The sequence below is a fragment of the Chroicocephalus ridibundus genome, chromosome 18, assembly GCF_963924245.1.
Source record: "Chroicocephalus ridibundus chromosome 18, bChrRid1.1, whole genome shotgun sequence".
NCBI classification, from domain to species: Eukaryota; Metazoa; Chordata; class Aves; order Charadriiformes; family Laridae; genus Chroicocephalus; species Chroicocephalus ridibundus.
Window position 1 is genome coordinate 3,793,828 of NC_086301.1, and position 15,674 is coordinate 3,809,501.

The following is a 15,674-nucleotide window of genomic DNA, read 5'->3' on the forward strand; positions in this document are numbered from 1 at the left end:
CCGGGGCTCGCTACTGGGGCCTGTTCTGCTCGGTATCTTCATCAATTGTCTGGACGAGGGGATCGAGTCCAACCTCGGTAAGCCTGTCGGGCAGGAGTGTCGATCTCCTTGAGGGTAGGAAGGCTCTACGGAGGAATCTAGACAGTGCGGATGGATGGCCCAAGGCCAACGGTGTGAGGTTAGATGGAGCTAAGGGCCGGGTCTCGAACTTGGGTTGCGACCGCCCCGTATGGAGCGACGGGCTTGGGGAAGAGCGTCCGGAAACCTGCCCGGCGGAAAAGGACCTGGCAATGTGGGTCGACAGCCGGCTCAGTGTGAGCCGGCGGCGTGCCCGGGCGGCCGAGAAGGCCCATGGCGTCCTGGCTTGAATCGGGAATAGTGTGGCCGGCGGGACTCGGGCAGCGATCTTCCCCCTGCGCTCGGCGGCAATGAGGCCGCGCCTCGGATACTGTGTTCGGTTTTGGGCCCGTCGCTACAGGAAAGACACGGAGGTGCCGGAGTGAGTCCGGAGAAGGGCGACAGAGCTGGTGAGGGGTCTGGAGCGTGACTCTTGCGAGGAGCGGCTGAGGGAGCTGGGGGTGTTCGGCCTGGAGAAAAGGGGGCTGAGGGGAGACCTTCTCGCTCTCTACAGCTCCCTGAAAGGAGGTTCAAGCGAGGGTGCGGTCGGTCTCTTCTCACGAGTGACGAGATAAGACGAGAGAAAACGGCCTCAAGTCGCGCGGGGGGAGGGTTTGTATTGGTTAATAGGAAAAATTCCTTCACCTAAAGGGTCGTCGAGCATCGGTACTGGCTGCCCGGGGAAGCGGTGGAGTCCCCATCCCCAGAGCTATTTAAAAGACATGTAGATGTAATGCCGACAGATGAGGTTTAGTGGTGGACTTGGCACCCTTAGGTTAACGGTCAGACGCGATTACCTTAAAGGTCTTTTCCAACCTAAATCCTAGAGTCATAGAATTGCCCAGGTTGGAAGGGACTTGTCCGATCATCGAGTCTGACCGTTAACCTCGCTCTGACAGAACCCATCACTAAACTGTATCTCTGAGCGCTATGTCTACCCGTCTTTTAAATACCTCCAGGGATGGTGACTCCACCGCTTCCCTGGGCAGCCTGTTCCTACGCTTAATAACCCTTCCGGTGTAAAAATTTTTCCTCGTACCCAATCTAAACCTCCCCCGGTGCAACCTCTCCTCCTATCGCCTGTTCCTTGGGAGAAGAGACCAACCCCCACCTCTCTACAACCTCCTGTCCTGTGAATCTATGATTCCGTTTAACACAAGGCCGGTTCCTCATTTCTTGCTATTTCTTATTCTATTCTCTCCTCTATTCCTTCTTTGGGGGGGGCAATTTGGCAGGGTAGATTTGTTTCGCGGGTGGCAGGATGGACGCGGCGCTGCTTTTGGGAAACGACGGCACGGCCTTTTTGGGTCCTGCCCGCCCGCTGTGTCCGCTCCGGAGAGCGACCGGTTGTAGGGGCTCCGGCGCGACGCAACTCCCTTATTGACTCTGCCCTCAACCGCCGTGACCTCCGGAGGGACATTACACTGAATCGAGACCTATACAAGCTCTATTAGAAGGGCTTAGCGTTGTATTGACTCACTAATTGAAATACACTCACTAGGTTTCTAGGTGAAAACACCTCGGGGAAAGCTCTGGACAATGGTTCTGCTACGACGGCAAGCGAAATAAGAGGGAGCGTGTCTGCCTCGGGGCTGTCCGCAGGATTCGTAAACTCCCATTCCTTTACTGCCGGGTCACATCCATTTTCTTTACAGCGCTCCCGACAACATTAGAAATACCGGAAGAGCGCACGGCGCGAGAGGCGGAGGACATGCAACCCCTTAGTCTGCTCTCGGCACCTCTGAGACAAACCAGGCTCCAAAGCGTGTAAGGCCTTTTCTTAGCAGCGAGACGATGCCCAGAAAACACCGCTCTGGCTTACAAATTGGGGCCAGGCAACCTGCATGGCTCAATGCTCCCTTTGTCTCCCACGGTCACCCCCTTTCCCGCCTGTCACGGCAGACGTGGCTCCGGCTGATCTGCCCGGCTTGACATGGCAGCAAAAGGAGACCGCGCCAACGGCAGGGAGGAAGGGGACGAACGCGAGAGACGGAGGGTCACCCAGCATTAGTAAGCAATGCTCTCGCTTCCCTTGCACCGTCCTACACTCCCAAGGCATGATCTCGGCCGGTCAAGTCACGTAACGCGTATCTGTGCAGCCAGCAAAGTCCCTAGTGCTTGGCGTGAACGGGGCTGGATGCAGACGAACCGCCTGGGAACCGCAGACCGTATATTCCCGTTAAGCACATTCGTGAGATGAGCCCACGCCTCCCGCTGACTGCAAAGCCTGAGAGGGAGCCCCGCAGAGCGGACCCTCCGGCCGGCAGGAGAGCGGGACTCTGACCGCGGGGAGCGCGGACAGAGCTGGCCCTTCTCCTTCCCTTCCCCTGGGCGCCGACGCGCTGCCCTCCTTCCGCCTCGCATCCCCGCTCCCCCTTCCCGCCCCTGCTCCCTAACGCCCGGGACACGGTGCTGCCCAGCGCCAAAAACGCTGCATATTACAATGACTTCCTTCGGTATGACCGCACGAGCCCTGGGCAAGGACGGGGCAAGTCGCTCTCTACAAGGGAGGGGTGAGAGTTGTCTCTCGTGGCCCACGGCGACACCGGGCAAGTCCCCGCGCCCGGGAGCCCGGCGCTTTGGCCCGCCCCGATAAATCAGGGTTGCGGCCGCTGGCACTGGTCCTGTGCTGTCCCTGCATAACCGTACATCATCTCTGCCACACCGATGAGTTACGAGGGCTGCACAGGCACATTACCTATGCTGAGTGTTTTATGGGCGAGCGCACAGCTAGCTACCTTTACCCTGGGTGGAAAGAGACGCTCCGTTGGCACAGCTCGAACCCTCCTGCTGGGCGCAATGGCCGGGAGAGGGCGTGGGAGGACCTGGAGGGATGCCTGCGGGCCTCCGGCTTCCCGCTTTTCGGTGGGACGGGGCTCGCCTTCCCAGCTCTGCCCAGGTAGGAAAATGACAGAAATTGGGATGGAGGGCTCTGAGAGCTACCGGAACCGAACCGGGGGGAAGTCTGTCACCGTAACGTATGAAATCGTTTACACCTTTTCCTCTCTCCTCTCGACATCCATCCACACCTTCATCTCCCCATCCAGAGACAGACGCAGCCCCTCGTGGCACCCGACCCACCCCTTCAGCGACAAGGACCAGAGCCTACGCTGCTGCCCGCCCTGCCGGTGGGTCCCTCCCCAGCCTCTTCTCCTTGCGCCCTGGCCAAGAACCCGACCTCGCGGCGCGTCTGACCGATGGCCGGGAAAGCCGCTTACCCGAAACGGCCCCCCAGCTCCGGGATAATGCTTAACAGAAACTAGACACCAAGCGATGCTCTTGACCTGCAGAATAATCTCCCCGATGCACATAGACCACGTAGACCCTATAAATCTTCTGTTACAGGAAACCCAAGTTTTTTACAGCTACTCTCCTTCCTCACAAAATGTAAGGCACAGAAAGGAGCCTCGAGGCAACGTTCAAAAACACATCCCTGCGCGAAACCGGTAGACATTTAAAACTGACAGGGGCTTCCCGGGGATCGCTCCGCAACAGGAACTGCCCGAACTACCAAAGACGCTGACCATAAAATGACTTAGAAAAAGAAAAGGAACCAGGCGCGCATAGTGCGAGCGGGACCTCCGGGATTGGACACGAGCGGCACAGAGCTTCCACAACGCTGTAAGAGGTTCAAAGCCACAAACTGAGCGGATCCCACGCTGTGGGCCACCCCCCTCCTTGTGGACACCAGCGGCATTAAAGTGTCCAGAACCCTGCAGTGCTGGGACAACAATCTCCCCTGTCTATCCCTGCTCACCTGGCTCAAAATACTCGATCAACACGATCGATACACCGGGAGAGGAGCACGCGCGCTGGCGAGCCTGCTCTGACGGCACATCCCACCTCGTTGCACACACAGGGAAGGGTAACGCTCGTAGAGAGCATGCACCCCTTTTCCCTCCCGGCAGGTCCCGACGCAGAAAGGCCTCGTGCTCCCAGCCCGGATGCTGCGGGGAGCGCGGCCGCAATTGGCAGCGCCAACTTGGGTCTGGGACGTTCCTACCGTGACAGGGACCCTGTGCACAGGGTGCACGGTTACTCCACACGTGCGCAACAGCTGCCGGCCAAGGACACGTGGACCTGCGCGTGCAGCCGCAGGTGTGCCATCTATTTTCACCCATCCCAAAACTGATGGACAAATAGCGAGAGCAATGGATCATCAGTAGGAGATGCAGGTTGCCGGCTACGTCAACAGAGGAGACGCGGGCTTTGTTTGGAAACGCCGTTTCGAGACCCGGTCCTTCCCGGTACGCCGCCCCCGGAACAGGCTTGCCTCGCGCTACCCTCTCCCTGCCTGACGCTCCCTACGGGGCCTCTTGTGTTTCTCACCCCCTGCGCAGCCACGCGTGACATCGGTGACGACTGGGCCTGCGACGCTATTAAACCTCAGCCTGCACGGGCAAACACGCCGCTTCCGCCGGTACCGGGGTGCTTTAGGCCCACGTCCCGGGTCGGGGGGCACGCGCTGCAAGGGGTGTGCGTGGGAGACAAGGTGCAGCTAGGCTGCTTTGGGGGCGCAGCGGGAAAACCTCGGGCATCCCCCAAACAGAACAGGCTGCAACTCCCTTATTTTATCTTTTTAGACTTCATTGCGTTTACTTTCCTTCCGTCGGACTTGCCATCTCATTTCATTTCGCTCCATTTCCTTACAATAACTTTCGTGTCGATACACCCGGATCCCGAGCATCCCCCCCACCCCAGCGAAGCGCACCCGCTGGCCCAGCCCGGTTGCGGGGACGGGGGTCCCCGAGCATCCCCCGCGCTGGGGGGGGGCGGGATGCGGGCGCGGAGCGGCGCGGGGAGGCGCGGAGCGGGGCCGCTGCCCATTGCACATTCTCTCCGGGCGGCGGCGCCGCGTCCCGCTCCCGCCGGCCCCGCTCCGCTCCGCCCGGCCCCGCCGCGGCCCCGCACGCCTCGGCCCGGCCCCGGCGCCACGAACATGGCGACGCCGAGCAGCGGCGGGGCGCGCCGGGCCGCCCCGCTCCCCCGCCGGCTCCTGCCGCTCCTGCTGCCGCTGCTGCTGCTGCCGGCGGCGGCGGGCGGCCATTCCGCCCTGCTGCTGCGCGCCCCCCGGCCCGCCCCCGCCGCCCAGACCCCGCGGAGCCGCCGCGACGCGACGCGACCGCCGGAGCCCATCCAGGTGTACGGGCAGGTGAGCCGGACCCCGGGGGGGGACGGGACGGGACACGAGGGGGCCGGACACGACGGTGCGGTGCAGCCCCCCCCTCTGCCCCCGAAAATACGCGTTACATCACGCCCGAGCGGCGCTTCCCCCCTCCCGGGGGGGCGGACTTGGGGTACCGACCGCGCCGCCATCCCCCCGCGCGGCCGCGGGTCGCCTGTGTCCCCGCCCCGCGGTGCCAGTGTCGCGAGTGGGGAGCCGGCCCCACGGCCTCGGGGACCGCAGCCCCCCGCGCGTCCGCTGCGGGGCTGGGGGGTCTGCGTGTGTGCCTGCGCGTGTGTGTGTATGCGCACACTTGCTGCTGGGAAAACAACTTCCAGGCGTGCAGGGCTCGGAGCGGATCGCGCGCGGGGATGGCCGGCATCCCCTCGGCACCCGGCGGGGATGCGGGCTGCTGGCGAAGCAGCCCCGGCTCCGTCTAATCGCTCCTTCGCCGCCCGCGACTTGCTCCGCTCACAAAGTGGCAAACGTTCAGACCTTGCCGAGCTCTGCCTGCAGCTGTTCCCACCTCCCCCCCTTTCTCCCAGATCCATCTCAAACTACTGGCACTGTCGGGTTGGCATTGGACACTCGCTGGTTCGTTTCCAACAAGACTAGCAGCGGCAGCTGCCAGGTGGCCGAGGGCACGCGCCGGCTCGCCGGATGGGAACGCGAGTCCCTCCGGGAGCGGGTGGGCGAGGGCTCATCACCTACAGATGCTGGTGTGGACCACGGCTACGCTCGGATGCCAGGCAGAGGGAGGTGACTTCTGGCAGAAGGCATTGCTATGTGTGAGCCACCGTGCCCTTCTCCGTCAGAAGGGCTCCGCTCTGCGTTTGCGAGCCAGCCTCCACCGCTCCTTGAAAAGAGGGGGAGAGCAGTTGCTCATCGCAGCAAAACATAGAAACTGCTATTTCTGAGAGTATCCCTGCTCGAGCTCGATTCTCTGGTGAAATTTGCTGCCAGGACTGTCAGGGCTCCCCTCTCTCCCGGCTTTTCCAGGAAACCGTTGCTTTCAGGGTGATACAGAATTACACTCGGGCTGCCTGGACGCCTGCTAGGGACAGCTTCAGCCTTTAAGACTCTAATTAATTCCTTACCTCTCCACACGCTACACTATGCTAAGTTGCCCCACTTGACCCTCCTTGCTTACGCTGCCTGTGTCCCATCACGTGCCCGAAAGGCTGATGGGGGGGTGGGGGGGACCTGCCCGCAGGGGGACGGGGTGCGCTCCAGGAGAGGCTTCGAGCCTTCAGTGACACCCGTGTTTGCCTCCTCGCTACTGCTTTCCTTTCTGGGGGCCCTATAATTTCCCCTTTTTGCTACTTGTAGGATGGGAAAGAGCCAGCCACGAGGCGGGCCTGGCTCTAGGGCTGCCGGAGGGGCACGCGTGGGGCTGGCGCTGCTCCTAGATCCCTGCTCCTCTTCCCCCGCTTAGAGGATGGGAAAAGCTGTTCCTACTCCCCTGGACAATCTGCTTCGCCTCCCCTACCTCCTCGACGTTTGGCTGTTTTTAGCATCACACATCTACCCCATTTTAGAAAAAAACCATCATGCTTGTCTCTCCATCTACTGAAAGACATTTATAGCACTTTCCCTCGTCCTCTCCCTGTGGCTTTCCTCTAACCCACCTGCCGGGGTCAGGGAGAGAGCTGCTTCGGCCGAGCGTCCTCTATCACCGACGTGCAGTGGCACATCTAAGAGGGTGCGGTAACCCTGGTGCTATCCGGAACAGGACTAATAGGAAGCGGTGGGACTTCACTACGGTCTGCGGCTGTCTGGTTTTTTCTTGTGGCCTGAAGCTTTCAGAGGGGATTTGCCCGGGGAACGGAGCCGCTCTCGCCGGCGGCTCGGCGCCCGGTTTCAGACTAGCGTAAAAAACCCGGCCCTTCCGCCGCTTCGGGGCGGGACGCACAAAATTTACAGCCGAGGTACTGCATGTCACCAAGAAGAGTTTATTGACACCGAACAACAGTTCCGAGTTCTCCCGACCGATACAGTGCGGCAATCAAAGATACAAGGAGGGAGCCCGTGTGTTACAGCCCCCCTTGCAGATCAGACCGTACAGCATTACAAACACCCGGGAAGCCAGAAAGCTGCGTAACACGCTACTTGGAAGTCTCACACCTCGTCACAAGCCCCGACCGATACCCATGTCCCCCCCTCTCCGTGTCTCTGATGCTCCTACCAGCGTAAAACCGCATGGTCAAAAAAACAGTCCTCTCTCAGGGACATCATCGTAAGGGGCGGTGCTTGAATCGAGCATCCTACTGCCGTGCGCTGCAGTCCCTTATCTGGGGCGCAACCTGTTCATGTACGTTTGGCAGGTCGCTCGGCCATATGCTATGTGCTGGCTCGCGCCCCAAAACTCCCTGCCCTTCCCCTGCTGTCGACTGAGGTCCCCGCGCGGCCTCGTGGCACGGCACAGAGCCCCGGCTCGGCGGCGCAGGAAAGTGGGGTGCGGGAGGTTGGTGCTGCCGGTTGCCGCCACGGGAGATGTCACCAGGGGACCGGAGCCGGAGGGAGGGACCCGTCGCCCCGGCTGCAATCGAGGAGGGGAAGAAAGTCCAAAACCTTTGTGGCTCCTCGGGAGCCGAACGCAGCTTACTCGACACCATCAGCAACAGGCTCGGAGCCCTCTTGCCCTAGATACCAAAGACACAAGCACAAAACATTACTTGGGTTGCTCCTCCGGATCCTCACCACCGATCGCATCTTTGCGCCGCTTCCACGCCTGGCTACACCAACATTTTTTGGGAACCTCAACAAACAACAAGACCGGTAGCCTACACTTCTGTGCCTTCGTGATTTTGCCCGGGTTTTTCTGGCTCTGAAACACCGGCGACCAAGAGACTGAACGCACGACTCCAGCGACCGTCAGCTTCGAGACAGAGCGGGTTTTGTTCCCTTGCGCCACCCTCACCTCTACCGGACTCTTGGCAAGCGTTACAATGGACGGACCGTAACGAAGCAGGCACCGACACGTGACAGGTCTTTTCTAGGATGCCAATGACAACAGAGAAACATCCCCAAAGCAAAACAACTGCTGCTTATGCCCCCCCGGGGCCGGCGGCGCTCCCCAAACCCCTTCCGGCAACCGCCGCGCCCTGCCTTCCTCTTCCTGCGCGAGCCCCTGGCTACCGAGGCAGTGGCTCATCTCCTGCCCGCCCTTAACGACCTCCTTACTCCTGCCTGCGCATCCCTACTCACACCTGGATGCAATTACTTGGCACCGTGATTGTACATTTCTCGAGTACGTTCCCACCATTCCACATAAATCCCGCCCCCTCCTGGGGGAAAGCCGGCCACGAACCGCATCGCCTGTGAGGATTTATCTTCAATGCAATAAACAAGGAAAAGAAAACGAGCCGCCGTGGCTGCCTACCTGCGTGCTGGGACGAAGCGTCTTCCGTGACCGTGAGTCCGTCCGTCTGATGAGTGTCGGGTCGTAGCCGCTGCCAACAGCGAGGAGAAGCGCCGAGGCAGGAGGCCTCTGTGTGCCGGTCCTGAGGGGCAAGAGAGAGCATCACGGTTATGGACAGCATTCACGTTGCAGGGCTGCTAATACAGACACAGAGGTCCCACCTTTATCTGCAGACAAACCTTTCCCTTCTTTGGAAAAGGGCTTATCCAAAACCTCCCCCAAAAGCACACGACTCACAACCTTAAGCCTTAAACCGCGCTGAGACAAAAGACATCTTATCTAACTGCTGCTGGCTCCTGCGGCGGCCAGCTTGCCCTCCCTGCTGCCGCTGTGAGGCCTCCGGCCTCTCCCCGCGCTCCCGGCCTCCGCACGGCCGTCCCCGCGCTCCCGGCCTCCGCACGGCCGTCCCCGCTGTGCCTCCCCGTCCCCGCGCCCGGCGTTGCTGCCCACCCGCACAGCAGCTCCTCTCTTTCCCTCCCGGGAGGACCTACTCTGTCTTTCTTGAGCTTCCTCTTTCCTGGCGCTAACCAGTCCTGCCTTTGAGGAAAAGCAGACCGGGTTTTCTTCAATTCCAGGCCATTTACTACTAAATCATCTTTTATCAGCCCACCTGCTTGACCCCGACACCCCCGCCGCTCCACACTGATGAAGACCTAAGGGGATCTCCTCAGCTGCTAGCGCTCGGACTCCTACACGCTACCCCAGCCTCTGTTAGATTAAAACCAACGCTGCAGCGTGATGCCACTCAGGGATCTTTATCTTTAAGACGGAAGTTTCTCTAGACAGCCGAGCAGAATTCCTCTCCCATTAACATAACGCCACCGCATTGACCTTGTGCAGGAGACGTTAACACCTCTGTCTCTGTGGCACCGCACACTTGCGGAGTACCAAGGAAGCAATGCGTTCCCCGGCAAATGAGCTCCATCCTCTCGCTCATCACCCCTAGAGTGGTGGGCACCGGCCGGCAGCTGGCGAGCTACCCTAAAATACTGCTAGCGCCACATCAAAATAGCGCCTGAGCACAGAGAGCTGAAGCTTCTCTTCTTTTAACACCATCAGCGCGTCCTGCACAGAGAGCCCACCTTAGCTCCCTTCCCTCACAGCCTGCAAACTGGCAAAGAGCCCTTCTTCCTTCAGAGGAGACGGGAAAGCGCCTGGCAGGGTCAGTGCCGTCCAGCTATGCAAGCGGAGACATCAATCATGCTGCATCGGAACTGAACCGTAGTTAATTTTGACCTAGTTTGCCAGCCCGGCAGAGACCTTCCCAGATTAGACTTTAACCTTCTGGATGTGCCCTGGCTGGTGACGGCAGGTCCCGGCACAGGGCCGGCAGGCGCTCCGGGACCCCCGGTCCTTTTAACCCTTCCTGCCGTCGGCAGATACCCCCCGCCCTCGCCCCGTCTGCCTGGCCTTGGGGCATCCCTGCCCCTTTCCCCGCCACCCCGGGAACGTTCCCCGCTCCCGGCGCCTGCTTTTGGGCCGGAGTTTGCCGGCTCCCAGCATTGCTGCACCTGGAAAGGGTACTGGTGTTTTCATTCCTTATTTTCCCTTTGGCAGGTTCCTCACGGACCCCGCTGTCGGACTAAGCGAGCGTTGCGGTGTCCCAGGGGCATCGCTTAAGCTTTCTGTAGCTGTAATGACGAGCTCATGGCACGCTTCACCGGCAGCACGTTAGACCTTTTCTGCAGCCTTCCCCCGTGCCTCGGTTATGGAGTGGCTTTCGTCGGCGCTCACCCAAATTGGCCGGGGCAGCCTCAATTCCCTGTCAATTTATAAAGAGAACCCACCTCCGGGACCCTCTCACCCAGGGATCTGCTTATTTCTGTGGTGAACGGGCCTCCGGCCTCTGCCATCCCCCTCCCTTACCCTTTTCCTTCCTCCTAGAAACAACAGCTAACTGAGAGCTCTGTTGGTGGTAGCAGAGGGAAAACAGCTCTGCCACCAGATGATTTCAGTATTAACACAATTAACATGGGCCTGGCGCGCTCCGCGATGAGTCACCCGTGTTTCATATCAATGATTTCAGACCCTGGCATTTTCAGCGCGAGCCACAGGCAGCGCTACGGCAGGCACAGACTGTATTTTAAAATATCGTGGCAGGGCTAGAAACAGATGCTCGGGAGCAGAGCAGAAGGTACAGTAATGAAGCTTTAGCGGGAGCGCACGGGGGACGCGGCACGCCGGGAATGCAATAGCCGCCCCTGACGCTCATCCTCGATGCTGGGCTATTGCGTAAGCCTTGCCGGGGTGGGGGGAGGCAGAGAAAACGGGGACAAAAGCTTGTCCGCGGCGGCTTCCAGCGAGCCGAAATGACGAGGACACTAGTGAGAGCACCTATCCTTTAAATCCCCGTGCTAACCCAGCGGCGGCTTCGCTTCAGACCCCTTTTAGCTATAGCTTTCTTTGACGGCTTCGGCAGCCGCTTGCAACCGCGGAGGCCCATTGCTCTCCGATACCGTCACTTATCTAGCTGTAGTAATAACCTGTTAACTCATCAGAAATTTCCCAGGAGCTGCACTGGTTTTTAAGCATCCCATTTCCAGTTACGTAACCAGGGCAGGAAAAACACATCACTATTCCCTAGGAGCCCTTTTCCTGCACACCCTCCATTTTACAGCATTGAGCCTCAATCCCCAAGCAGTCGCGCCCCGTCGCCTCCTGATTAATAACGAGAGCCTGGGTTGAGCTGCGGTCCGAGCCCCATAGCCAGAGCCGGACCTCTTGACAGAGCAAACCCATCGACGCACACCGGTAGCTCCCCAGCCTGCTTCGGCGCTGGAGGAGCTCGGCACCGCACGCCACGCACCCTGCTCCGCCCGCCTCCCGACGGACGTCGCCTCGGGAGGCTCGGCAAGGCACTGCCACGGTCTCGGCGCAGCACCACGCGGCCGCACGACGTTCCCCCTCCCAGCCCAGCCTGGGAGCGCTCGGGCTCCTGTTGTGCCCCTTGAGCCCTGCGGGAGCTCTTACCTGCTCTGGGACGTGCTCCCGTGGCGGGATGGCAGCTCTAGGGGCTGTCTTCTTGCTCGGTTTCTGTGGGGTGTCCATTTATTGGAAGATTCTGTAAACCAAAACAAAAAAATATAGTATGAGCAAAGCTAGCAGCACTAACTACAGCTACAAGCAGCCTCCGCTATGTCTTGGCTCCCGTCCTCCCCTCCTGGACTTCATTTGGCACCTTACATATTAGGAGGACAAATTAAAATTTCATGCATATTTCATATACACTTAATCGCTTGGCAAAGACCAAAACACTTCCCCGTTAAGGGGAATTTAAACTTAACTGCTGCTTCCTTTGGGCACAGGGCATTGCTCGTTCGTAGGTTACATCGGCTCCCGGGGAAGGTTTCCCCCATCAGGGGAGGGGGGGGAGTCTGTGACCGTGGGCTCCTGCCAAATGAGCCTCCTGCTGGCAAATAGGGCAGTGTTACTCGTGTCGGGGACAACAATGGCCTTATTGCAAAAGTTTTTTCACATAAAATGTCCCGGTCACCGGAACATCGGGTGCTGTTCACATGGGGCACAATGCAGTGCTGCTGCCTGGACAGCAAAGGCTCGGGGTGCCGTTCCTTTCTCCCCTGAGCTCCAAAGGGCCACAGCAGGGCTGCCGCTGGCAGAGACGAATGTGTGAGGCTCCTAAACCTGAGATGCTATTGCACGAGCACTTCTCAGGGGACTTACAGCGTAAGGCATCCTTCTGCTGGCTTCTCTTTCTTTACACCCCTTAGTAAAATATGCTGCAGCAGCCTTTAGGTGCTCCTAAGCTTTCTGCTGAGCGGAGCCCCACGGCACTCACTGCTGCTCTTCTCCCTCCTACCAGGGAGCCAAACCTTGCTTGTGCCCAGTTTGGCCTTTATACAGGGGCTCTGCCCTAATTAGGCTGCTTGAGGTCACATGGCTCCTAATGAGTAACGAGGCTCAGCTGGCTCCTCTGAGCCAGGCACCTTACCACCGCCCTTTGGGCTTCACTACACCTCACAGGTGTTCCGGCTCAGAGGAGGGGTCTCTCGGGAGCTTGCTGTCTCTTCTTGCCTGTGGGAAAAAAAGAAAACTGTACAGGTTTAGTGCTGAGGTTACAGCAAGGCACAAGTAGGAGCCTCTTGTGGTTTTCCTGGTTTGAAACTGTCCTAGTGTCAGATTTCTTGCAGAAAAAAAACACCCCAAAGCGCTACTGAAACTGTCACGGAGGTGGTGAGAAGCCCCTCTCGGCGGAGAGGAGCTGGGGAGGGCAGGGATGCTCAGGCACGTCTACACCAGCGGACGAATCTCCCTCTGGAGGGCCTCTCCCGGGGAAGGGAGCCTGGGCAGGGTCGCTCGCTTCTGTTTCTGAATGCGATGCTACGGGCTCCCCCCTTCTCTATCTCCGCCCCCCTCCTCCAAATAACAACACAGCTCTAGACAGGCTGATAAACCTAGCCCTCTGCCTGAACCGGCAACCTCAGCCTGGGTGTGGCTGGGAACCCAAAAAAAAGCTGCACCCAAAATAACTGATACAGATGTCGGAGATGGAGATGAGGTTATTCTGCTTTTACGGGACGGGAGAGGGACTGGGAGCACAGAGCCGCTCCGGATTCCAGCCCCGAGGCTGTATGCGGGCTGCCTGGGTGGGCAGCACCAATCCCTTCTTCTCCGCCCCGTGTCCCTGCATCCTCAAACAGCATTGCTGCTTTTTTCCGGCGGGTGCGCAAGGCTACCGCTGGCTTGCTTTGTAGCGCCTGACCTAAATCTCCGCTGCCTTTGCTATCTGGGCGCTCCGACGTGGTCTGCCCGGAGGGGGGGGGCTCTGGCTGGGCAGATGGGGGTGCAGCCGGGGGTACCGGCCCTGGGGGCTGCTCGCTGCCCCCCCTGCTAGTTGTTGATTATTTAATTTTTTCCCCCTTGCGTGAGCCTATTGCATAAGAGGGATTTGAAGGCTTCTGCTTTGCTTGCCCCCCCGCCCCTTCCAGAATAAAGATCTAGTTTTTCCAAGCGTTTTACTTGCCAGTCGCTGGCGGAGGTTAAACTGGCTCCTAGCTGATCCCAGGGAGCCAGAGGGTATCAGGCCTAAGAAAGACTTAGCCCTGTGTTTGACAGCTTCCCAAGGACATGAGCTTAGGGGTTACCAGCCGTGGGCTGAGCACACGCGGCCGCATCTGCAGCCGTTGAGGTGCCCGTCCGTGTCGGAGAAACTTCACCCAGCGTCCCCAGTGATGCTGGCTGTGCCTGCACGCAGGCAGCGGTCGTTTCGGGCACCGGGTTTGCCCAGAGGCTCCTGCACTTTCAGTTCCCACCGTTGATGATGCTCCGATAGTTTTCCCTAGAAACCGTCCCTTCATGGCCGGTGCTGTTACAGCACTGCCAGATACAATGCGTGCACGGGGAATGACGGGACGGCATGTGGCTGTGATTGTGTTGGAAACCAGCACGTCCTTTAGGGTACAGAAGAAGTCGCTGTAGAAAGGTGATTTTGTTTCCCGTGGCCCTTCACCTGTTCAGCCTGGATTTGAAATCACTTCTTGGTCCTTGCTTTTAATTTTCGTACTTCTTATGCCCTGAATCCTGTTTATCTGAGGACGAATAACGGGAAAACTAACCCCTTTAGGCACACGCATTTTGCCAGCGTGTTCATGGGAGATGCTGCTTTGCTGTTCTCAAACATCACTCCCCAGGGAAGCCTTCTCTTTAACTCTTGGTGGCTTGCAGTGAGCGCATGAATACCTCGCTGAGGTGGCCTCGGTCTAAGTGTAACCCTCGTCATGCTGAGCGGCCGCTGGTTCGCTTGGCTCTGCTTTCAATGAGATGGCAGGAGGAGGTGGGAGTGGGATGATGGCACAGCAATCTCGGAAAATGGAAGCGGAAAGGCAGAGCCCTTAGCACTATAGCGGTGGGCTACGCTGTTGCCTTTTAGTTCTCCAGGCAGGAGCTGAGCTCGCCCCAAGTGTGCCCATGAGCACAGCCTGGGCCCCTCCGAGGTCTGAAGAGCCTGACACACGGCGCCCCTCTGCCTTCTGGCCTGTTCAACTTCTGCCCCGGGTTTGAATGAGTTTCCCCAAAGTCTGCGTGTTTCTGAGGAGGAGCGGCACGAGCGGGTGTTTGCTCTCTGACTGTCCCTGCGGGCGATGCTGTGGCTCAGGGTGCCCATTTCCTTGGCGTTGCAGGTCAGCCTCAACGATTCCCACAATCAGATGGTCGTCCACTGGGCGGGAGAGAAGAGCAACGTGATCGTGGCCTTGGCCAGAGACAGCCTGTCCTTGCTGGGTCCCAAAAACAGCAACGTAAGTTCTGCAACCCGGCTCTGTCCTGGGGCGCCTTCGTGGTTTCTGTGCTGGCGGCTGCCGAGCTACGACCTGCCTTTCTCTCCTGGGCTGGGAAGAGGGAAGAAAGGCCCCTGAGTCTGAGTTCAGAGACACACAAAACACCATTTACTATCCTCTCTCTTGCCCCACAGGTTCAAGCCGTGAAAGGCTGGCTCGGGCAATTTCTAAACTGTCCCCCGCTTTTAGTTTTCTGAATTTTTAACCACATCTGTCAGAAGGGGAACGAGAGCTTTGTGCTCCTCACGCTGGGGCTCCTCCTTTGCAGGTTTACGTGTCATACGACTATGGCAAGAGTTTTAAGAAGATCTCGGAGAGGTTCAGCTTCAGTGGGGGAAATGGCAGCGAGGTGGCCATCGCCCAGTTCTACCACAGCCCGGCAGACAACAAGAGGGTAAGGATGTGGCAGGGGTTCCAGTGCGGCTTGTACGCAGTGTATCACTGCCGATAGCGTGATGGCACAGCCCTCGGGCCAGGGAACCCGGGTGTGTGGCCGCCCCGATCTGCGTCCGTGAGTCACGCTGAGAACCTGCCTTTGCACGGGGCAAGTGCGTGCATGGGCCTTTCTGCTACGGCAGCAGGGAGGGACGGACGCCTCCCACAGATGGGGACCAAAAGCAGTTTTTGCAAGGGCCTCTGGCTTCCTGGGAGAGTCCCCCTGGTCATCCCGGGGGTCCCC

General features: G+C 59.2%; 1 protein-coding gene across 3 annotated transcripts in view; it reads left to right on the forward strand.

Moving 5' to 3' along the window:
- The first annotated feature begins 4,271 nt into the window (after positions 1-4,271).
- The window catches only part of SORL1 (sortilin related receptor 1), a 53,091-nt gene continuing 41,688 nt past the window's right edge, over positions 4,272-15,674 (forward strand). For 2 of the 3 annotated variants that reach the window (XM_063355232.1, XM_063355233.1), the window contains exons 1-3: positions 5,007-5,269; positions 14,840-14,956; positions 15,264-15,389. In XM_063355232.1, the coding sequence (XP_063211302.1) occupies positions 5,057-5,269; positions 14,840-14,956; positions 15,264-15,389 (456 nt within the window). In that variant the 5' untranslated portion in view covers positions 5,007-5,056. Of the gene's footprint in view, positions 4,365-5,006; positions 5,270-14,839; positions 14,957-15,263; positions 15,390-15,674 lie in introns of those variants that run through there. The other variant, XM_063355234.1, reaches the window with a different exon arrangement.